This window comes from Oncorhynchus tshawytscha, linkage group LG24, assembly GCF_018296145.1.
Source record: "Oncorhynchus tshawytscha isolate Ot180627B linkage group LG24, Otsh_v2.0, whole genome shotgun sequence".
Classification (NCBI taxonomy): Eukaryota; Metazoa; Chordata; class Actinopteri; order Salmoniformes; family Salmonidae; genus Oncorhynchus; species Oncorhynchus tshawytscha.
In genome coordinates this window covers 15,471,512-15,494,808 of record NC_056452.1, presented here as the reverse complement: position 1 = coordinate 15,494,808, position 23,297 = coordinate 15,471,512, and the positions used below count along the sequence as shown (strand labels likewise).

At 40.2% G+C, this 23,297-nt stretch overlaps 3 protein-coding genes across 7 annotated transcripts; 1 reads left to right on the top strand and 2 right to left on the bottom strand.

Annotated features, from left to right (window-relative positions):
• Positions 1-1,543: 1,543 nt before the first annotated feature.
• Positions 1,544-3,729, bottom strand: LOC121840676 (gastric inhibitory polypeptide). 2 transcript variants are annotated; one of them, XM_042305375.1, is made up of 5 exons: positions 2,723-3,728; positions 2,391-2,486; positions 2,135-2,272; positions 1,896-1,992; positions 1,544-1,759 (listed from the first exon to the last, which is right to left on the bottom strand). In XM_042305375.1, exons 2-5 carry the CDS (start codon positions 2,474-2,476, stop codon positions 1,757-1,759), a joined length of 324 nt encoding a protein of 107 aa, XP_042161309.1. In that variant the 5' UTR covers positions 2,477-2,486; positions 2,723-3,728; the 3' UTR covers positions 1,544-1,756. The 2 variants fall into 2 exon arrangements, with proteins under 2 accessions (XP_042161309.1, XP_042161310.1); XM_042305376.1 differs by having other exon boundaries at positions 2,391-3,729.
• Positions 3,730-10,220: 6,491 nt separating this feature from the next.
• On the top strand, positions 10,221-18,668 carry msl1b (MSL complex subunit 1b). Of its 4 annotated transcripts, XM_024386687.2 has the most exons (10): positions 10,978-11,641; positions 12,007-12,782; positions 12,884-13,080; positions 13,163-13,491; positions 15,008-15,072; positions 15,225-15,292; positions 15,480-15,604; positions 15,766-15,838; positions 16,271-16,332; positions 16,894-18,668. In XM_024386687.2, coding segments are annotated over exons 2-10 (1,578 nt in total). In that variant the 5' UTR covers positions 10,978-11,641; positions 12,007-12,125; the 3' UTR covers positions 16,896-18,668. The 4 variants fall into 4 exon arrangements, with proteins under 4 accessions (XP_024242453.1, XP_024242455.1, XP_024242454.1 ...); XM_024386685.2 differs by lacking the exon at positions 10,978-11,641 and adding an exon at positions 10,221-10,680 and having other exon boundaries at positions 16,271-18,668; XM_024386686.2 differs by lacking the exon at positions 16,271-16,332.
• Positions 18,669-19,438: 770 nt separating this feature from the next.
• Positions 19,439-23,280, bottom strand: LOC112223607 (charged multivesicular body protein 2a). Its single transcript, XM_024386692.2, has 6 exons — positions 23,129-23,280; positions 21,413-21,580; positions 21,132-21,311; positions 20,814-20,944; positions 20,583-20,644; positions 19,439-20,433 (listed from the first exon to the last, which is right to left on the bottom strand). Exons 2-6 carry the CDS (start codon positions 21,578-21,580, stop codon positions 20,312-20,314), a joined length of 663 nt encoding a protein of 220 aa, XP_024242460.1. The 5' UTR covers positions 23,129-23,280; the 3' UTR covers positions 19,439-20,311.
• Positions 23,281-23,297: the final 17 nt, after the last annotated feature.

Genomic DNA, 23,297 nt, shown 5'->3' with positions numbered 1-23,297 from the left:
AGGACCTCCCTGTCCCCAACTTTTCATGGATCTTATAAAGGTTTCTTCCGTTTCTCTCCCTGTTCCACAACTCTTGTTTTTGTTTTTAACCACTGTTCTTAAGAGCCTACTTGGCGATAGCATCCACCTCCTCATTCCCCTTAACTCCCACATGAGCTGGTAACCAGAGGAACATCACCAATACCCCCATCTGCTTCACCCTACACAAGCACTAAAAAACCTCATACAATACATCCGGTCTGCTCTGAGACACAGATGCATTTAGGCTGATCAGTGCTGCACAGGAGTCAGAGCAAATTACCACTGTCTGGCCTCACCTCCTCCACCCACTTTGTAGCCAATAGTATGGCCAACAACTCCATTGTGTAAACAGATAAATTATTTGTTGCTCTTTTTGTCCCTGCCACCTTAAACTCAGGAACACTAAAAGCTGCACCTATCTTTCCTGTTTTAGGGCCCTTAGATCCATTTGTGAATATATTCAAGAAAGGATAGTAATGTGTTCCTAAATGTACACTTACAACTGAATCTACTCATCCCTCAACATCTCTCACCTTCAAGAAACCTAGATCTATGACAGAGTCCTTTAGGTGCCTTTTGACAAACTCCAAGCGGGCTGTCATCTGCCTTTTACTGAGCAGTGGCTTCTGTCTGGCCACTCTACCATAAAGGCCTGATTGGTGGAGTGCTGCAGAGATGGTTGTCATTCTGGAAGTTTCTCCCATCTCCACTGAGGAACTCTGGAGCTTTGTCAGAGGACCATTGGGGTCGTAGTCACCTTCCTGACCAAGGCCGTCCCCCCGATTGCTCAGTTTGGCCGGCCGGCCAGCTCTAGGAAGAGTCTTGGAGGTTCCAAATTTCTACCATTTAAGAATGATGGAGGACACTGTGCTCTTGGGGACCTTCAACGCTGCAGAAATGTTTTTGGTACCCTTCCCTAAATCTGTGCCTTGACATATCCTGTCTCGGAGATCTACGGACAGTTTCTTCGACCTCACGGCTAGGTTTTTACTCTGACATGCACTGTGAACTGTGGAACCTTATATAGACAGTTGTGTGCCTTTCCAAATAATTTCCAATCAATTGAATTTACCACAGGTGGACTCCAATCAAGTTGTAGAAACATCTTAAGGATGATCAATGGAAGCAAGTCTCATAGCAAAGGGTCTGAATATTTATGTAAATAAAGTATTTCTGTTTTTTATTTTTAATACATTTGCAAAAATGTAATATGTTTGTGTAGATTGATGAGGGGAAAAAATGATTAAACCAATTTTGGAATAAGTCTGTAACGTAAGAAAATGTGGGAAAAGTCAAGGGGTCTGAATACTTTCCGAATGCCCTGTATATGAAGCCTCCTCTCAAGATACGCAAAGGACCTTGTTATTCTTTCAATATGACCAGTAGGACTCTTTAAGGTGTGACATTTGTGAAAAATGTGAACATTTGTGAAAATATTGCAATTCAAGATTTTACTTTTGTAAAATGTTTATCTCATGCAAAATGCTAGATGCAATTAACAACTCAGTGAGGCCAATTTTTGTTTTTTAATTCAAGTTCTTTTATTTCCCCTTAGCAATTATTTATGAAAAAGTTAAGACATGCTGGATTCATATTTCTAACTTTACAATATATATTGTGTACACAAAAATAGATAGCATACATTTTCCTCCAAATTGTCATAATGTTTTTGTTGACTTCTCTTTGCATTTACTCTCCCACCAATGTTGATCATTTGTTGATATTCTTCAAAACATCACTGTGTTCGGTTGTAGTGAGGAAACAAATGTGAAAATATTATAATAAAAACAATATGACACAACCAATAATTTGGCAACAATTTACTATATTTACTACAATTTACTATATTAAAGTAGTTCACAGAATGAACTCACATGGATCTGTCCCTTGCTGCGAATGCACAGTGCAAGCTTTTTCAGGAGATTGTTGTACAGGCGAGCCTCTGGATCTTCCTCTGGAGTGACATTAGACCTATGACAGTTTTATTTTATTATTATCGTTGCCAGTGGCTGAATTTGCTCTCTGTTTCTGCACATCTCTCCGATTCAGCTTCTGCATATCTCAAGTTCTGAACTATAGCAATTATAGTAATTTCAAAGCCAATTTGACTTACATGCTCTTTTTCTCTCTCTGGTTGAGCAGGAAGTTGACAAAATTCTTCTGCACCATGGAGTCCATGATTTTGCTCATGTCACTGGCGATGGTTGACTCTGCGTATCTTCTCCCCAAACCCTGTCCATTTTCTGTGAGACTAACAAGCAGACATGAACACAAACATGCGAGAGGAATGGACATATTTGATAATGCAGGGGACTCAACATCAAAATAAAATATGATCAGACATCTCAAACACAGGATGTGAATCTTACCTGTTCTCGTCAGACTGGGACAGGACTTCAGCACGCAGCATCCCAGCCACGCAGAGAACCACCAGTGAAAACAAAGCTACCTTCATGGTGACAAAACTAAATGAGGAGAGAAGCGAGAGGCAGAGAAAGTCAGGAAGAGAAAAAAACCTGCAATTGTGGATAATGTCTTACACTTACAATACAGGGGTTCCATTATATTTCTAAATAACTGTTATATTTCTGTAAATGTATTACACATACAGTAAGCTAGACACAAGAATGCATGTATTAAGTAGAAATGTATAGTTGGAACAACAGAATACTGGAAGGGTATATTTTGAAAACTATCTTACCTTGTGAATGGATATTCTTCAGTGAGAGATGCAGGCTTTTTGTGAATTGCTGCAACACATTGGTCCTTTTATACAGTTTCTCAGAGGTGATTTGTGGCAACACCAGCATATCAACAGGAATAACACCTTAGTTCCACTACATTAGGGCAATAATATACACATACTTCCGATAAGCAAGCTTTCTAATAAATTCAAAACTGAGTAAAATAATAGGATGTTTAAAATTGTTCCCTGGATTGGAGGTAACTACCCTTAATATGATCAGTGGAAACCTTTCTGGGCTATTAGGCTAATCTGAATGGTGCTAGATGGGAAACAATTGAGACGTGAACAGCTTAATGGTCACACTAGAAGATAAGGGAATGAAGTAAAAGGTGAATGTTTTCAATGCTGTAACCTGTTTTGGGTTACGTGTAGCTAAATTTAAATCTAAAATGGTCCTTGAGATCGGAAAACATGATTTGTCTTACATATGAATGATTGTGTAATGGTAAATATGCTAATGCTGTTACTGTTTGTTTTTTATTCATCATGGTCATTTTAGGTTGCTGAAGGCGTGACAAGGCTAAACCCACCTATCAAATGAAATTGTATTTGTCACATACTTTGTTAACAACAGGTGTAAACTAATAGTGAAATGCTTACTTACGGGCCCTTCCTAACAATGCAGAAAAAAAATGTAAATAATATTCATCACAGAGAAAGCAGAAAACACCAACACATCCCCGTCGTCTCTACCTTGCCGGCCGAACGTCAACTAAGCCCTCGTATTCATCCCTAAAAGCAAAAACATGGAAATGTTTATGAGTACAGGATAAAGAGCACACAGGTGTGACATATTGGTGATGGAAGAGAATCACCTGACCAGTGGCGATTGCATGTAAATCTTGGTGTGGCAAACTCAAAAAAAATGCTTTTAGACACATCCCAGCAAATCCACTACATAACACAACACAACCCTAAACAATACATTAATTGGACTATAAGGGTGACAAACGGTGCCCACTAACTGTTAGGGCCTACATAAAGCTGTCCCAACAACAAAGTCCCAACAGCAGTTCCAACACCTTACCACTGTTACACCTGGCTATCAGCGGAGCCTTGTCTGGCAGAAATACATTTTATTGAGCCTCATTTACTGCCTTTAAAAAAAACATAGCTGATATGGTTTACTTGCTTAAACAAATGTGGTTTCTACTGAGATGTAAAAATGATGGCATAAGGGGACGACAATACATAATTTTGGTCAAGACATTAATGATCGAGCTAGGATGGACATAGTCAATATACCTATTTGTTCAGCACTTTTGAAATGTACAGGGACAGAATTCAGAACTTAGACCGTTCTTACAGTATTCTCCCTGTACACCAAGTCAGAACCGTAAGATAAATAAAGGGAGCATATTGTGGTTTAATTTTGGTAGATGTTATTTACAATAATCTTTAAGGGTGCCATTAATTGTGAAACCTTGATTTGGAGGACATTGATTTTTAATTAAATCAATAAATTATTTTGTTTGGTTCCGTTGAAACATTAATAATGTACAGTATTTGTCACATGTTGGTATTTTGAGTTTATCTCTATTATTATATTGTTTATATTTTTTCAAGTATTGCTTGTGCATTGGCAGTCAGGGGTGCCAGTAATTTTGGAGACCACTGTAAGCAGACAATGAAAGCTCTTACAATATTCAATGATAACATTTCTCTGAAACAGGCTATAGGCTACATTTGCACCACCAAGTCAGAACAGTAGGCCAAATTATGAGGGGAAAGGGGACCAAATTATTAGGGTAAGGCACATGGGCTACGAACAGCTTACTACACAACATACACTTAGTATACATATCTCCCTGGCATAGTACATAATTTATGCAGCAATAAACAACACATTTTTGGACTCATCTTGTTGTGCTGTGCTCACTTGAAAAGGAAGGTGGCGCGGCGGTCCTTCATGGGCAAATTTTGTCTTCAAACTTTGTCATCAAAGTCTGGCATTCTCTGGATTTATGGTGCTTTCAAGAAAATTGGGAAAAAAAACCAGGTTTAATCATGACGTTAGTAGTAACCTTCAAGTCGGAGCTCTAGAAAGAAGGCAGAGTTCCCGATTTGGAATGCCGGGTTGGATGACAGTTCAAAATGTATTTTCCCAGTCGGAGGTCATTTTTTTCAAAGTTCCCAGTTGTCTTGAACTCACTGATGTCTGATATTTCCCAGTTCAGAGTTTCCAGTTGTTTTGAAAGCAGCAGAAGTCATGTTGGATTGACAACATGGCCAATTGTATATGTTTATTCTTTGGAAAAGAGATCTTTAAGCCCAGACTTGGACCACACATCAACTCCACTGAATAGCTGGCTAGTGATTGCTTTGCAATGCTTGCAGTTAGCCACTGATTCCTTCCAAACCACTTATTGTTGAACTTGCGATTTACAACTTGTTTTGTAATGTTTATGTCCAATGGTCGATGAGCACCGATAAGTTTTATCTATAATTTCTCTTCAAAAATTTGTCAGTAGACTTGATTCATGATGATAACTGCTAGCTCACTAGTTAAGATTTTGAAAGTATGATGTTGATCAGTCAAATCAAAGCTAATGTAGATATAAAGTGATTTGACATAATTTTATCTGTGGCCAATGACCTTGAGACTTCTTGGATGGGCACTTCTAATGTAACTCTATGGCTACACCAAAGGGGCTTGAACTCTTGAGCTCTATCGTAGATTTTGTGGTGACATAGTTTCCCATGAGTGAAAGAACACTGAGCCAATGACAGCGCAACTACAGAACATTACCAACCCCTTCGCTCCATATTTTCCGCTGGCTGTCCCACCACCACAGAAAGCACTGAGCTAGGCTGAAAAGCCTACATTTTGGAGCTGCCTTTCTCAAGAAAGCAAAAAAGTGACCATGTTTGTATGCGGCTTTATTAACTCAATAATTGTTTTATTTTTTACATTGTTTGCAAACTGATATGTGGCACGTATTAATGCCAAAATAACATGCAAAACAGGCAACATTATATTTTTTGCTCAACAGGTCAGGCAGGTGGGGCTCTACCTGCCCTGAATGACAGGTCGCCACTGCACCTGACCCACTTGCCATGCAAGAACATGTTTGCTACAGTCACAGTATGGGTAGAGGTTTTAAAACGTACAGTTGAAGTCTGAAGATTACATACACTTAGGTTGGAGTCATTAAAACTTGTTTTTCAACCACTCCACAAATTTCTTGTTAACAAACTATAGTTTTGGAAAGTCAGTTAAGACATCTACTTTGTGCATGACACAAGTAATTTTTCCAACAATTGTTTACAGACAGATTATTTCACTTATAATTCACTATCACAATTCCAGTGGGTCAGAAGTTTACATACACTAAGTTGACTGTGCCTTTAAACAGCTTGGAAAATTCCAGAAAATGATGTCATGGCTTTAGAAGCTTCTGATAGGCTAATTGACATTATTTGAGTCAATTGGAGGTGTACCTCTGGATGTATTTCAAGGCCTACCTTCAAACTCAGTGCCTCTTTACTTGACATCATGGGAAAATCAAAAGAAATCAGCCAAGACCTCAGAAAAAAAATTGTAAACCTCCACAAGTCTTGTTCATCCTTGCGAGCAATTTCCAAACGCCTGAAGGTACCATGCTCATCTGTACAAACAATAGCACGCAAGTATAAACACCATGGGACCATGCAGCCCTTATACTGCTCAGGAAGGAGACGAGTTCTGTCTCCTAGAGATTTATGTACTATGGTGCGAAAAGTGCAAATCAATCTCAGAACAACAGCAAAGGACCTTGTGAAGATGCTGGAGGAAACAGGTACAAAAGTATCTATATCCACAGTAAAACGAGTCCTTTATTGACATAACCTGAAAGGCCGCTCAGCAAGGAAGAAGCCACTGCTCCAAAACCGCCATAAAAAAGCCAGACTACAGTCTACAGCAACTGCACATGAGGACAAAGAATGTACTTTTTGGAGAAATGTCCTCTGGTCTGATGAAACAAAAATGAAGCACGAGGGTGGCAGCATCATGTTGTGGGGGTGCTTTGCTGCAGGAGGGATTGGTGAACTTCACAAAATAGACATCATGTGGAAGGAAAATTATGTGGATATATTGAAACAACATCTCAAGACATCAGTTAAATAAAGTTAAATCTTGGTTGCAAATGGGTCTATCAAATGGACAATGACCTCAAGCATACTTCCAAAGTTGTGGCAAAATGGCTTAAGGACAACAAATTCAAGGTATTGGAGTGGCCATCACAAAGCCCTGACCTCAATCCTATAGACAATCTGTAGGCATAGCTGAAAAAATAGTGTGCGAGCAAGGAGGCCTACAAACCTGACTCAGTTACACCAGCTCTGTCAGGAGGAATGGGCCAAAATTCACCCAACTTATTGTGGAAGGCTACCTGAAACGTTTGACCCAAGTTAAACAATTTAAAAGTAACGCTACCCAAATACTAAATGAGTATGTAAACTTCTGACCCAGTGGGAATGTGATGAAAGAAATAAAAGATGAAATAAATCATTCGCTCTACTATTATCCTGACATTTCACATTTTTAAAATAAAGTGGTGATCCTAACTGACCTAAGACAGGGAATTCTTACTAGGATTAAATGTTAGGAATTGTGAAAAACTGAGTTTAAATGTATTTGGCTAAGGTGTAGGTAAACTTCTTACTTAAACTGTACTGACTGTATTCGTAGAACCATAGTTACATTCGTAACTTCCGTTATGGTATGGGCAGGAAAGCGTTCCGGACAACGAACACAATTGCATTTTATCTATGGCAATTTGAAAGCACAGAAATACCATGACGAGATCCTGAGGCCCATTTCTTTTAAAGGTATCTGTGACCAAGAGACCGGGTCAAAAGTTAGGACACCTACTTATAAGTTTTTTTTTGTTGTGCTATTTTCTACATTGTATAATAATAGTGAAGACAAACTATGAAATGACACATGTAGTAACCAAAAAAGTTACATCTAAATATATTTTATATTTGAGATTCTTGAAAGTAGCCACCCTTTGCCTTGATGACAGCTTTGCACACTCATGGCATTCTCTCCAACAGCTTCACCTGTAATGCTTTTCCGAAAGTCTTGAAGAAGTTCCCACAAATGCAGCTTTTCCTTCACTCTGTGTTCCAACTCATCCCAAACCATCTCAATTGGGTTAAGGTCAAGTGATTGTGGAGGCCAGGTCATCTGATGCAGCACTCCATCATTCCCCTTCCTGGTCAAATAGCCTTTACACAGCCTTGAGGTGTGTTGGGTCATTGTCCTGTTGGAAAACAAATGATAGTCCCACTAAGCACAAACCAGATGGGATGGTGTATCACTGCAGAATGCGGTGGTAACCATGCTGGTTAAGTGTGCCTTAAATTCTAAATAAATCTGTGTCACAAGCAAAGCACCCCCACACCATCTCCTCCTCCATGCTCCACTGTGGGAACCACACATGCGGAGATCATCCGTTCTTCTACTCTGCGTCTCACAAAGACATTGCGGTTGGAACCAAAAATCTCAAATTTGGACTCATCAGACCAAAGGACAAATGTCCACCGGTCTAATGTCCATTGCTTATGTTTCTTGGCCCAGGCGAGTCTCTTCTTATTGGTGTCCTTTAGCTGTGGTTTCTTTGCAGCAATTCAACCATGAAGGCCTGATTCACAGTTTCCTCTGAACAGTTGATGTTGACATGCGCTTGTTACTTGAACTCTGTGAAGCATTTATTTGGGCTGCAATCTGAGGAGCAGTTAACTGTAATGAATTTATCCTCTGCAGCAGAGGTAACGCTGGGTCTTCCTTTCCTGTGGCGGTCCTCATGAGAGCCAGTTTTATAGCGCTTGATGGTTTGTGTGACTGCACTTGAAGAAACTTTCAAAGTTCTTGAAATGTTCCAGATTGACTGACCTTCATGTCTTGAAGTAATGATGGACTTTACTTATTTGAGTTGTTCTTGCCATAATATGGACTTGGGTCTTTTACCAAATAGTTCTATCTTCTGTATACCACCCCTACCTTGTCACAACACAACTGATTGGCTCAAATTCCACAAATTAACTTTTAACAAGGCACACCTGTTAATTTAAAAGCATTCCAGGTGACTACCTCTAAGAAAGAATGCCAAGAGTGTGCTACTTTTAAGAATCTCAAAATATAATATTTTTATTTAACACTTTTTTGGTGCCCACAAAAAGTACATGATTACATATGTGTTGGATTGGATTTCTGCATAAATTGGTCATCAAATTTGATCTGATCTTCATCTAAGTCACAACAATAAGACAATATACATGATTCCATATGTGTTATTTCATAGTTAATGTATTCACTACTATTCTACAATGTAGAAAATAGTAAAAATAAAGAAAAACCCAGGAATGAGTAGGTGTCCAAACATTTGACTAGTACTGTATGTATCCCAGTCATGTGAAACCCGTAGATTAGGGACTAAAGAACTTCAATTGACTGATTTCCTCATATGAATAGTAACTCAGTAAAATCTTTGAAATTGTTGAATGTTGCGTTGATATTTTTGTTCAGTATATATCAGGGGTGTCAAACTCGTTCCATGGAGGGCCAAGTGTCCACAGGTTTTTCCTTTCAATCAAGTCAATCCAGGTGACAGGGATTCATAAATCAAGTAAAAGGGAGGAGCTAAGACCTGCAGACACTATGCTTTTCAAACTCATGAAAGACACACCCTCACCTTATGCCCTTGGGGGAATCTCCACGGACATATTTGTCGTCGGTCCAAATGATTACCCAAGCAAGGGAAATTTGCAACTTAAGCCCCTCAGCTTTAATGGCGTTAGCGAGTGTACAATTATGTTCACTTCTGTGCCTGAAAGGACCCATAATTCAATTTGCGCTGTTTTGTCCATCCGCTAAGAAGCCAGCCAAAACGTAAACATACAAGTTTAAGTAAAAACGCATGTAAATAAGTTACATTGTACTAATGCACAAACCCGTCTGGTAAATGTTCTTGTTTGATTAGCTTTTGGAAGTTGTAGAAAACATTTTCCTTCGAAAGTTCCATCTGGACAGGCTAACAGTTGGCTAATTAATTGTCTAGCTATCATACATATATTGTAACGACCCTGGGTTTATGAGTGCTGAGTTCGACTGCCACTCGAGCATGCTTTTGCTTTTCAGTCGATAGCGCGCTGGACATCAGGATAGAGGGTTCGAGCCCTGCTGTTACATTACATTACTGTCAGAAGTGGGATCGGACTTTGCATCCGCGACAGTGCGTGTGCTTGGCCGGTGAGCGCGAACCTGACGTAGAGGACGCGCTCTTTGAAAGGAGGGAGTAGTCATTTAAGACTCACCCTATCCCCTCAGGCCTCAAATTAAGTGGACACTTTTGATGACGTGTCATGACGTCAGATGAGTATACACTTACAGGGTGAGGAAGGAATTATTTTTAAATGGACCACCCTTGGCTGGAAATTCCCTCCTTCATCCACCTGTAACTGGTGGGCGCTTTGTGCTACAGTCAATTGTGGACCTGTCTACTAATATTCAACTATTTAATATACACCTACTGTATGATAGCTAGCAAATATTAGCCTGCCTAGCTGGAACTTCTGAAGGAATTTTATACCAAAAGATAACCAAACATTAACTTTTTACGAGACGTGTTTGTGCCGCCATCTTCATTCGTAGCACAATTTTACTTATTTGCATTCATTTTTACTTACAATTGTATGTTGGCTTTTCCATTGATGTTTAAGTTTTCGCTGACTTTTCTTAATGGAAGTACAATCGTCGCTAATTGCATTATGGGGAGTATCAGGCCTCGAAGTGAACAGAATTGTACACTCGCAAAGCCGACTACAAACGTGGGCTTACGTTGCAAACTTCCCTTGCTTGGCTAATCATTTGGACCGTCCACCAAGATGGCGACGTGGATTCCCCCAAGGGTATTAAGTGGACGAGGGTGTGTCTTTTATTAAGCGTTTCCAGCTCAATGCTCCCTTACTGAAGCTTTTCTGCAACTTCATTCTTCCCAAAACATAAACATTTGGCGTAATTACGCATGCGCAATAAAAAGTCTGTAAAATTAACCAACTGACGTTTAAAAATGAAGGATAACACAAAATACCATGCTATTTGAAACTAAGATAACTTATTTTCAGTAGGGTGTGTTACATTGGTCCTCTAAATCCCTATCGCTTGCAGCGAGTCTGTGCTGCGACCCTTTTCCAGTACGCGACACAGTGACGTCACGCACAGATGCGCGCGGCTGTAAGGAAGCCATGTCAATCTGCACCCGTTCAACAGTCTAGATGTATTACTTCTAAACAAAATAGCTTTTTTGGCTTCTCATACTCTTACAATTGTGTTTTGATTCTTGCTTGAACAGTCGCTAAGATTATATTTGGTTATGATCTTGGCAAAATAACTATTTTGGATGCAGCAGTTGTTAGCTAGAATGCTAACGCTCATTGCTAGGCTGTAGCAAGGCTAGCTGAAGAGCCATTTTATTGGTTGAAGTGTTGTTGTTTTTTGAAGTATAATGCGCTTAATTTCTGATGATGACCCAAACATTATATTAAGCAGGACATTTAATACGAGCCTTAAAATCCAAAAGAAGTGTGAAATGCACTCATATGCAACATGTAAATAGATGCTTTTTTTGCTGGCGTTCTATAAGAACCTCCCCCCTGTTTTCCCACCAATTTGCGCTTATCGCCCTCGTGCGGCAATGTTTGCAAACACAGAAAGGGGTCTGTACTATAATGTTTTTCATCAATGCGTGCAGGACCAAAATGGAGGAAATGTCGAAGTGCTATCACTTGTTAAAGCACGAGCCACTCTAGCCAAACGATATCCCCGCGCGTCCTCGTGGCTTGCAATATAATTGGCTAACTACCAAACCTTCCTGCAGGACCATGAGGGTGTGCAAACTATATTTTTATCCGATTGTAAAATAATAGACCATACGTAGCAAGCTAGTTAGCTAGCTAAATGCTAACTAGATGCTGGGAGAGTTTTTGTTAGCTTGTTTGTCCCGTACAGTTAGTAAGTTAGCTAGCTGAAATTGTGAATGTTTTTAGATGTCCAACTGGTAAAAATGAAGCTCAGCAGTCAGACGCAGTGCAGTATTTTATGCGTCAGTCAGTTGTAGTAGCAAGTGTCGAGGTTGCCAGTGATGGAGCAACATGGTGCCCAGCGTAGCTAGCTAGCACTTTTCGTCTGTTATTTAGACCCGTTAACTGTTATGTTGGTTTCAATACTGATAAACACTTCTTTCTGTTTACAGGACGAAGTCTGATCCAGGCTCAATGAAACAGAAAATAGACTCAAATGACACTTGACTGCTTTGCAAGACAAGCAGTTATTCTGTCATGTTAGTTCAATAACACCTGCGTTTTATTAGCCATGACTATGAGATCAACTTTGTTTGCTAATGCAGGATTTAAGCTGGACACAGAGAAACTTGACTTTGACAAATCACAAGTGGGAGCTGCAAACGTCGTGAATTCCATAACCATCAAGAGAGAATCCTGTGACTTTGTCATTGATGTCCATGATGTACATGGGGCAATCCACAAGACTGGAGGGGAGCTCCTCAGCAAAACAAAGCTCCTAGACCAGAATTACATCATTCGGACCCCAGTGGCTGCTCAAAATAAAGCGGAGGGGGCACTGGTTCAAGGCAACAATTGGGGAAGCACAGGGGTGCTGTCATCTTCCGTCACACAAATGGGGGGTGAGGGAATCCCAATTAAAGGTAAACTCATTCTGAGTGACAGTATGGATAATACAGAGTTGGTTTCAAACAATAACTCCAAGGATGCTGGTACTGATGAGAGCACCAGAGGGGTCTCCCCTGGAGGAGTTGTCAACACTGCATCCATTGAGCTCAGCACAGAGGGCAAGTGGAGGAACATCAGGAAAACCCCTGCTAACCCCCACACACAGGCCACCTGCCTCCAGCAGATTCTCCTGCTTCAGCTGGACTTGATTGAACAACAGCAACAACAGCTGCAGTCCAAGGACAAGGAGATAGATGAGCTGAAAGCGGACAAGGAGACGGTATGCACGGTATCTGGAAGTGTCTAATTGTTTTTAGATGACAGTAAGTCTGTCATTTCTTTAGAACCAAATCATTTATAAAAACATGTCTGCATACACAGTTGCTGGCGCGTATTGAGCGTATGGAGCGCCGTTTGCAGCTGACGAGGAAAGACCCACGTGATAAGCGTCTATTTCAGCCGCTAGAGCCCTGGACCCCAGATAAAGAGGACCTGTGGGATCTAGAAGTGGGTGACAGCCCCCAGACTCCCACCCCTAGGTCACTCCCCTTCAGCCGAGGAGACAAAGGCCTCAAAAGGTAACATCCCAAATACTACTCTGCATTCACTTCTCAGTCAAACTATCTTTCATTCACTAATCGCTCTGCTCTGCCCATGCAGGAAATTTTGCTTCCTGGACTCCAAAATCCAGAAGTCACGAGGGGGCAAAGGCTCCAAGTTCGCCCCCTCTAAGTCAGAGTATGGAGCTGGCTCTCCCCATCAGAGGGAGCTGCGCAATAAAGAGACCCCGGAGAAGACCGGGTTTGGTCGGTCAGCGGTAGAGGGGGGTACTCTGCAATCGAGCAATGAGGACCCGGAGCTCACCGCTCGGATGGAGGAGCTCCCTTTCATGTCGACTACTGAGATGTACCTGTGTCGTTGGCATCAGCCTCCCCCCTCCCCCCAGCGCGAGCCATCCCCATCCCCAAAGAAAGAGGAGGTTGTGGCCAGTGAGTAGACCCACCACACAAGCCAGTTGTTCAGTTCTAAGTGTAAAGCTGTGTAGTATTGCTTCACAATGAAGAAGAATAAAGTAGAGTCATAATTAGGCTTATGTCTCTTACAGAAAAGTATGTGAACCCTTTGGAAATACCTGGATTTCTGCATAAATTTGTTATCAAATTTGATCTGATCTTCATCTAGGTCACAACAATAGACAAACACAGTCAGCTTAAACTAATAACACAAACAATTATATGTTTTCATGTCTTTATTGAACACACTGTGTAAACATTCAGTGTAGGGTGGAAAAGTATGTGAACCCTTGGATTTAATAACTAGTTGACTCTCCTTTGGCAACAAACTCAACCAAACGTTTTCTGCAGTTGCGGATCAGACCTGAACAACGGTCAGGAGGAATTTTGGACCATTCATCTTTACAAAACTGTTTCAGTTCAGCAATATTCTTAGGATGTCTGGTGTGAACCGCTCTCGAGGTCATGCCACAACATTTTAAATCGGGTTGAGGTCAGGACTGACTGTGCCACTCCAGAAGGCGTATTTTCTTCTGTTGAAGCCATTCTGTTGATTTGCTTCTGTGTCCTGTTGCATCAACCAACTTCTGTTGAGCTTCAATTGGCGGACAGATGGCCTTGGGTGTTCTTCCAAACAACTCAACTTTAGTTTAATCTGTCCACAGAATATTTTGCCAGAATCGATGTGGAACATCCAGGTGCTCTTTTGCGAGCTTCAGACATGCAGCAATTGTTTTTTTTGGACAGCAGTGGCTTCTTCCGTGGTGTCTTCCCATGAAAACCATTCTTGTTTAGTGTTTCACGTATCGTAGACTCATCAACAGAGATGTTAGCATGTTCCAGAGTTTTCTGTAGGTCTTTAGCTGACACTCTAGGATTCTTCTTAAACTCATTGAGCATTCTGTGCTGTGCTCTTGCAGTCATCTTTGCAGGACGGCCACTCCTATGGAGAGTAGCAACAGTGCTGAACTTTCTCTATTTATAGACAATTTGTCTTACCGTGGACTGATGAACATCAAGGCTTTTAGAGATACTTTTGTAACTCTTTCCAGCTTTATGCAAGTCAACAATTCTTAATCTTAGGTCTTCTGATATATTTTGTTCGAGGCATGGTTCACATCAGGTAATGCTTCTTGTGAATGGAAAACTCAAATTTTGTGAGTTTTTTTTTTATAGGGCAAGGCAGCTCTAACCAACATTTCCAATCTCGTCTTATTGATTGGACTCCAGGTTAGCTGACCCCTGACTCCAATTAGCTTTTGGAGAAGTCAGCTTAGGGGTTGACCTACACTGTGAATGTTTAAATTATGTATTCAATATAGACAAGAAAAATACAATAATTAGTGTCCTTAAACTAATAACACACCGTCTATTGTTGTGAATTAGATGAAGATCAGATCAAATTTGATGACCAATTTATGCAGAAATCCTGGTAATTCCAAAGGGTTCACATACTATTTCTTGCCACTGTATACACTGTTCTGTCTTCCAGTCCCCTCTTGGAGGGAAAACATTATGGAGCCCTTGGATGAGGAAGCTGCCAGTGTCATCCCAGAGGTGAGAGAGGAGAGCACACATGCTATACAATTACAGAATTGTATAGAGAGAAAGTCAAAAATAAAGTAATACCACACAATATTTACCTCGTCATTTGTCCATGCAAATGGTCCTTAACCGCATCAACCATGTTTTTGTGTTATTATACCAAGATGTTGGACGACAGTGTCTTTTTGAAGCGCCATGCAAAGCTGGAGTTGGATGAGAAGAGGAGAAAAAGGTACAAATGGGTTTTACGACTTTGAAGTTACTCTCAATGCCTCATGAACCATCTTTATCCTCACACACTAAGGCTCCTTTTGTGTTTTTGTGTAATTCAATCTTGATTTACTACATTGAGCCACCAGCGTTTTCATCCTTTCCTTGCGCTCTCATCTTCCCTCCGTAACTGTCCTGTTTTTTTGTAGATGGGACATTCAGCGTATCCGCGAGCAGCGCATGTTTCAGCGTCTGCAGCAGCGCATGAACAAGAAGAAGGGGATCCAGGAAAGTGAGCCAGAGGTCTCGTCGTTTTACCCGGACACTGAAGATGGTATGACTGGCCACTTCATCTGCTGTGTAAACATGTTGTTTTCTTCTCAGAACCATGAAGTTGCATCACCTTTAATACTGTTAATTTAGTTGCAAAAGTTTTCCGAGTGATGTTTTCATTGCGCGCAGACACTCTTGATTCCTTTTCTTTCCCTTCTCTAGTCGAGTCCATAATCATCACCCCTTTCCTGCCTGTGGTGGCCTTTGGCCGGCCATTGCCGAAGCTCACTCAACAGTAAGTCTTTGTATTTATGATTTCCACCACCAGTAGTTCTCTCTCTCCCTCTCCCTTTCTCTCTCGCTCTCTCTCTCCCTCTCCCTTTCTCTCTCGCTCTCTGCAACACTTGTTGTAGTTTCAGTTCAACATGCCGGAATCATCTTATCATGGCACCCTTTTCCAAGCACCTGGTCCAAACACACACAGATGCATAGATGTATTTTTCATGCAAAGGATATAGGTTGTGATGTACCATTCATTTGCAGAGATGTTATTTGTTTGTCTTTTTTTTGTTGTCAGGTTTTGACATTTTCCTATAGGTTGACTTTTCTGTTCGGCTTTTCGCTGGACATTTCTTTGTACAGTGAGTTAGGGGATAAGTTAGGAATGTAAATCATTACGCCCACTAGCTTGAGTTCATCCATTACTATGCATAATTTATTTTTCAAGATGGTACCATGGTGCAGGTGGCGGGGCAGGGCGAGTTTCACAGAAAGACCTTTCATCAAAATGCAAGTATTTATTCTTCCCCATAAGTATGTCTTTTAAGTTAAGTAAACTGAACATTTGTCACCCAAAACACTTGTCTCAAAGTCAATCATTTTCTTGTCTATTCTTTCCTCTGTTCTTAAAGAAGATGATTTACAAAAGCAGGTTAATATGAATGCACACTGGTGTAAATTCAAAAAGGGTCTCATGAATGATTACTAATGCCATTTTGAAGACGTGGTGAGGGACTTAACATAGAATCTGAAGGGGTAAATATTGACACTGGATATTTAAATACCAGTAGTTTTGCTAATCCTTTAAAGAAAATTCACAAAGACAAAAAAAACAATAATGCACTTTCCTAGATAAGAAATGTTATACATTTGTCCATTCCCAACAGTCATTAATATTATTATTAACATGTCTGCATGCTGAAAACAATTTACACATGATGTGCCAATTGAATGATAACCCAATGTGAAATGCTTTTCAAGTTACAGGGGTCCTATTTTCCCGGTGACCTTCCCCTTTCCCTGATTTCTCCAGGTAACTTTTCAATTTCTGAAATGTGTCTTCCTCTGTAGGAACTTTGACCTGCCTTGGCTTGACGAGCGAAGCCGCTGCCGCATTGAGGTGCCCAAGAAACACACACCACACCGGACCTGTCGGAAGTGAGGTGGTATCTGCGTGTGTCATGCAAGAGAGAGCGCGCACCCTTCCTTTGCCAGATGTGAAAAGTTTCATTTTGTGGGTTTAGGCCGTCAGTGGTGTAGCAGGCACCTCTCAGTAGTCTGTGGAAAAGTAAACCACTGTCTTCCCGTGTGATTACTTGCCAGCTGGCCTGGAGACGGAGCTGCTGGAGATAAAGAAAATGGCTACCAAATTGGTTAGCTATGGTAAATTTGGTGCCCAATCTACTCAAAAGAAATGAAAAGCTGCCCCCCCTTAGGTAACAGACCCCCTACTAACAACTTTGTGATTATAAGGTAAAACACAACTGTTACTTAATGTCTGTAGTAAGTAACTATTTAGTAATAAGCATGTTCTGTGAAGCAAACCTGGGGAGCACAAACATTTCCCAAATGTTTTGGAATTCGGTGTAATGTAATACTTAATTACTGCATCAACACTAAAATGTGTAACTTTGGATTATTACTACATTGTTACATAGTTGTCAACCTGACTTAACTTGGGGACTGTGATCTAAAGGGTAAGAGAAGTGATATTTTCCGATTTGACTGAATGTCAGTGCTTGAATTGTACAATATGCACATTGCTATAACTAACCCTGTATGCTGGAAGCTCCATTGGCATTTACATGCTCGGTGTTTTGCTTAGATTGAAACTGAACTATTTTCCCTGTCTGTGTATTAACTGTAATAATATTTCCTTGTGTGGACACCGCTTCAAGCGAAAGGTTTTATTATTGTGCACTAAAGTGTGGATATATGTTTGATCCTCACTCTGCATGTATGTTTAATCACAAATGCAGTAAATATGAGAAATGTCCTCTTCTGATGATAAAATGATTGTCCATACTTTGCATCATGAAGAGAAGTTGGTTGTTTAAATGAGTACTTCTTGGCAGAAAAAAGTCAAATTAATTTGAGAACCATGGGTCTTCTACAGTATGCTTATCATGCGAGTCTGCATGGTCTTTTTTGAGGTGACAACTCTTCCAAGCGATATCAACTATCAGCATGGTAGATCTGTAAATGAAACATTTCTGCTGAGTACAATTCCGAGAAGAGTAATATCTGATTTAATTTCGAAAGCATGACTCTGGCTGCATTACTCATAAAGCACTGCTTTGTTTAGACAACTGCCTTGTTTCTAGAACATTCTCTGAGGAATTTGCTCGTGTTTTTCATTTTAGGATGTTTTTTCCCCCATGACATCACAAATTGCAGTAGACAACTGAGATGGATATCAGTTTGGAAAACATGGGTTGGCATTAGAGTAGCCTAATCAGCTAGAGTGCTCAAACTTAATGCTGGGTATTTTCCTTCTCTTAAATGCTAGCTATATCTAACGATATTGGCATCGAGCACCTGGCGATGTTAGGCTTGTGTTCTGTCATGTGTTATCGCGTCAACATTTTTACTTTTGGCTCGATGGCTTCCTGGCTCGCCGACGCTACAGACCACACAATACAGGCTGGTTTTGAAATAATGCGAAATTGTTCTTCTGTACATAGCTTTCAGGAACAAATGTTGTAAATATGAAATACATGGCTTATTTTTGTATTATTTAAATATTTGTGTTGAGTACATTCAATATTGTTCTATGATAATTGATTGTATGTTGACAAAATCATTTACAAAAGTTTGTTTTGGAATAAAAATAAAAATTGAGTTTAGTCTTCAATTCTCTTTCGTAGATTGACGAGTTCTGAAATTGATAATGGTAGGCCATATCCATGAGGAGAGAACTCAGGTTTCCCCAATAGTATAATTTTATTTATCCGTTTTACCAGGTAAATTGACTGGGAACACGTTCTCATTTGCAGCAACGACCTGGGGAATAATTACAGGGGAGAGGAGGATTAATGAGCCAATTGTAAACTGGGGATTATTAGGTGACCGTGATGGTTTGAGGACAAGATTGAGAATTTAGCCAGGACACCGGGGTTAATACCCCTACTCTTACGTTAAGTGCCATGGGATCTTTAATGACCTCAGAGAGTCAGGACACCCGTTTAACGTCCCATCCGAAAGACGGCACCCTACACAGGGCAGTGTCCCCAATCACTGCCATGGGGGATTTGGGATATGTTCTTATTAGACCAGAGGAAAGAGTGCCTCATACTGGCCTTCCAACACCACTTCTAGCAGCATCTGGTCTCCCATCCAGGAACAACCCTGCTTAGCTTCCGAAGCAAGCCAGCAGTGGTATGCTGCTAGCATAATTGAGTTTGAACATAATGGGCATGTAAGCGTAAATGTTACACACCATGAAACAAGGCAGCAGCTATGTGAATCTTAAAAAACCTATACGCAAGGTTAAACCGTGGGAGTTTAGTGTATTACCACGACATGAGATTGACCTTGTTAGCCAAATGTAGTCATGGGGGTTAGGGAATCTAAATTAGCACATTTTTCGGTATTGAAGACAGACCCCTGACTGTCAAATGTTTAAAAAAAATGTTTTTATTGAATAAAGGCAAAATAGGAATTTCTTATACAAACCACCACACCTTCCATCACCCTTTCGATAAATATTACATTGATTATCATGACAACTCAATGACTACAGTCCTAGGATAAAAAAGGCTATTTCAGTTTTACCAGGCACCATCAAGTGAGTGCCCCCTTTTTGGACATTTGACATGGAGAAAAATTTGCCAAAAAATAGACATATTTGACCCCACTTAAGTATTTTTGTTGAAACCATTTAACTCACAAAGGACGTTACGATAATGGTATTGTTGAAACCTCTGAATCCTTATGTTATTCAAAGTCACCAAGTAAATAAAAAGCTAGCAAGTAACAAACAGTAAAACCATTACTAAATCATGTTAATGTTATCTGGCAATGTGTACTGTATGCCTGCACACCACTAAAAGTTGACATTATGTACAAATGTAATGATACTTGTACATCAAATATACAAAATGTTTACTTTAATAGGATGGTCTAATGATTTTAAAGTGAATATAGTGTTCAATTTACCCAAGGAGTGTAATGCATGCCTCTGGGTGTATTTAAACGCCATTAAAATATACCCCCTAAAGAGAATGCTTCGTATTTTTAAGAGAACAATTGTATGGATAATGATTCTGATCCGTCATTGATTAAAGATAACATACTGCAAGCGAAAAAATAATACCTGCAACAAAAAAGCTTATATACCATAACAGAGTTCTCACTGAAAACCTCCAGTGTTCCTCCACTTCTGTTACCCAAATAAATGTATGTACAGAGATTTGAGTTGCTGAGTACATGTGTATCTGTATTAAACGCCAGGCTGCCAAAGTGCTGTTGCGTGCCAGTTTTTCCACACTCAGTCTCTCCTGAGGTTATTCAGTCTCTCCTCAAGGTCAGCATCTGCATCTGCCAGGGCTGGCTGGGGTTCAGCTTTCTTCCCACCTGCTACGGAGAGGCTACCACCCGTGGATGGCAGATCTAAATGAACAGGAAGGAAATCAAATCAATCAGTATTCATAGGAATCTTGATGAAGAGACATCCAGCTTTATCACTACTACAACATTTTACTGAATGCAGTTGTCAATTTGACTAACTGCAAGCGCAATAACTTGACTGTGTTCCTTACTTGAGAGTTCGTCAGAGAGATTGAGACCCAGCTCGTCCAACACTTGGGACACAACAGCATCACTAAATAAAACAGTGTGAGAGTTAGTGTTTCCATAGATTTACCAGCTAACATAAGTATGCCAAAAAATATGACATTCACAAATCACAATGTGATCAAATTGAGGTAGTACTGGCTTTGGTTTTGAGATTTAAATGATTTGGCCGGAGATTTGCGTCATGAACCCCCTACCTCTCTTCTTCATCATCCTCATCACCCATGGCATCGTCTATGGCATCATTCATCATCTCCTCCTTCATGTCCATGATCTCACTCTGTCGTTCAAACTCCATCATGATCTTCTGAATCTGTGGCAACTTCATCTGTGTAGGGGAAGTGAACATATGATGTAAGCCAATAGAATGTATTGGCACAATTCACTGGTAACAAGAATGACTACAGACATTTTGGGTTATTAATAGTGTTTTACAGTTCTACTGGCAAGTTATCTTAAACAGAATTGGATTGTGTTCAACAGGAATCAATCAAATGATACAATGAAACGATCACCTGTCTGTTCATGGTAGCCATTGCTTTGGTAACACCTTTCATTGCTTGTGCCATGCTGTTGTTTGACTTTAGAGTCTGGATCTTCAGGCTGACTGCTTGGATATTTGCCTTCATCATAATGAATTTCTTCACATAGTGCCTTGTACGAACCAAGTCCTTCGCCATGATCTTCACAGCATCCTGTAATGGTAACAGAGGAGTGAGAATATATATATTTTTTTTTAAGCATCAAGACTTTTCACCTTCACAGCATCTTATCTTTGCCCTCCTTATTCTCTCACCATCTGTCCCTGTTTTGCCATTTTCTTAATGTCAGCTATGATTTTCTTCTCCTGCTGCTCCAGTCTTTGTCGCTCTCTGTCCAGATCTCTCATGGCCCGAGTCAGTGCCCTCTGGTTTTGCCTCAACATCTCCTCCGGGGTCTTCCTCTTCCCAAACAAGAACTCCATCTAAGAAACAAAAACAGGAAATACAAACAATCCAAATCTAACTCTCTCGTCAGTCATTATTACTTACAATGTGCCAGTTTTTTCCCTGAAGAGGCACACATTTCAGATATGTTTTATGCATACGTTTTGTTTGCACCTAAACAACTTCTTGTTTATAGCTAATGTAGATTATATACATTTACTGTAGCTAGAGAGCTGGACCCTGATTTAATGGCTTTTTAACATTCAAGATTAAAGGTCAATTCCGCCACTTTTCAACCTCATGTTCATCATCTCTAGCACCATGCCAGTGTCTACATGTGTAAATGGGCGGCAGGTAACCAAAAGGTTGCTGGATCGAATCCCCGAGTTGACAAAGTAAAAATCTGTCGTTCTGCACCTAAGCAAGGCAGTTAACCCACTGTTCCCCGGTAGGCCGTCACTGTAAATAACAAAATTGGTCTTAACTGACTTGCCTAGTTAACCTTTAATTAAATTAAACACATTTTAAAATGGCCCGTTTTTATGATCTATGGTTAAAAAAATAAGGCCTTAAATGCTTCTCTGTGACATGGTAGAATTAAGTGCTTTCAAGACAACTGGGAACTCAAAAAAATATATACAAAAATATTAAGCAGGTCAAATCATGACGTCGTGATTTTCAGGTCGTTAAGTGAAAGCTTCTAATAAGATGCCCAAGTTTCCAACTTGGATGACCGTTCAAAACTATTTTTTCCCAGTACGAGTTCGTTTTCTCCCTTGAGTTCCCACTTCTCTTTAACGCACTGAAGTCGGAGATTTCCGAGTTGTTTGAACAGGACATCTTTCAAGAGCTACAACTTTCCGACCTGAAGATCGCTGTGGTCATGATTTTACCTATTCCCCCCGAGTTCCCAGTTGTCTTGAAAGCACCATTAAAGTTAATTGACAAAACCTGCAACGAGTTTCTAGCCATTAGGAGGATATTTTGTTGCTCCACATTTCACCACGAATCTCATTTGGTGCTTTTAATGCTTCGTTCAAAACAACTGGGAACTCGGGGAAAAAATGAGCTCCGATTGGGAAAATCTATTTGAACGGATATCCAACTCGGGACTCTTTCTAGAGCTCCGACTTTCCGACTTGAAGAACACTGACGTCATGATTTGACGTCATATCCGAGTTACCAGTTGTTTGGAACAGGACAATAGTCTTTGAAAATAATGTTGTAACTTTCAATGTCAACTGGTAGAACTTATTTATTTTTCCCAAGAGAAATGCGCCGTTTTCACATATGTAGACATTGTTATTCTGCAGTAGATAATGAAAATGAGGTTAAAGTTGTGAAATTGCGCTTTAAGGTTATTGATCGGAGTATAATCATTTAACTGGCATATAAATGGACTGATTACTCTGGTGAGTAGACGTTTAAACCAGAGTACTGTCTTTGTTTGAACTATAATGCTTGTTTCCTTGCTAGTTTAGTAGCTAGCAATCTAGCTAACATTAGCTGCTAGAAGCTAAGAAGTTGAGTCATAGTAACAAATTAAATGTGTTGGTCACATGCTTAGTTATTCCATGTTAGCTTACCGTGTATGAGGTCTTTCGTGTGGCTGTTTATGTCACGATAATGACAATTGCAAATGAAAATACTGTTTGAGAGGTCTTCAAAGGTTTTAATTCGGGAATAGTCTACCTATGTTTTCTTTCACATACTTCCGCATAACGATATCTCCACTGCTATCCCAGCAGGATGTGA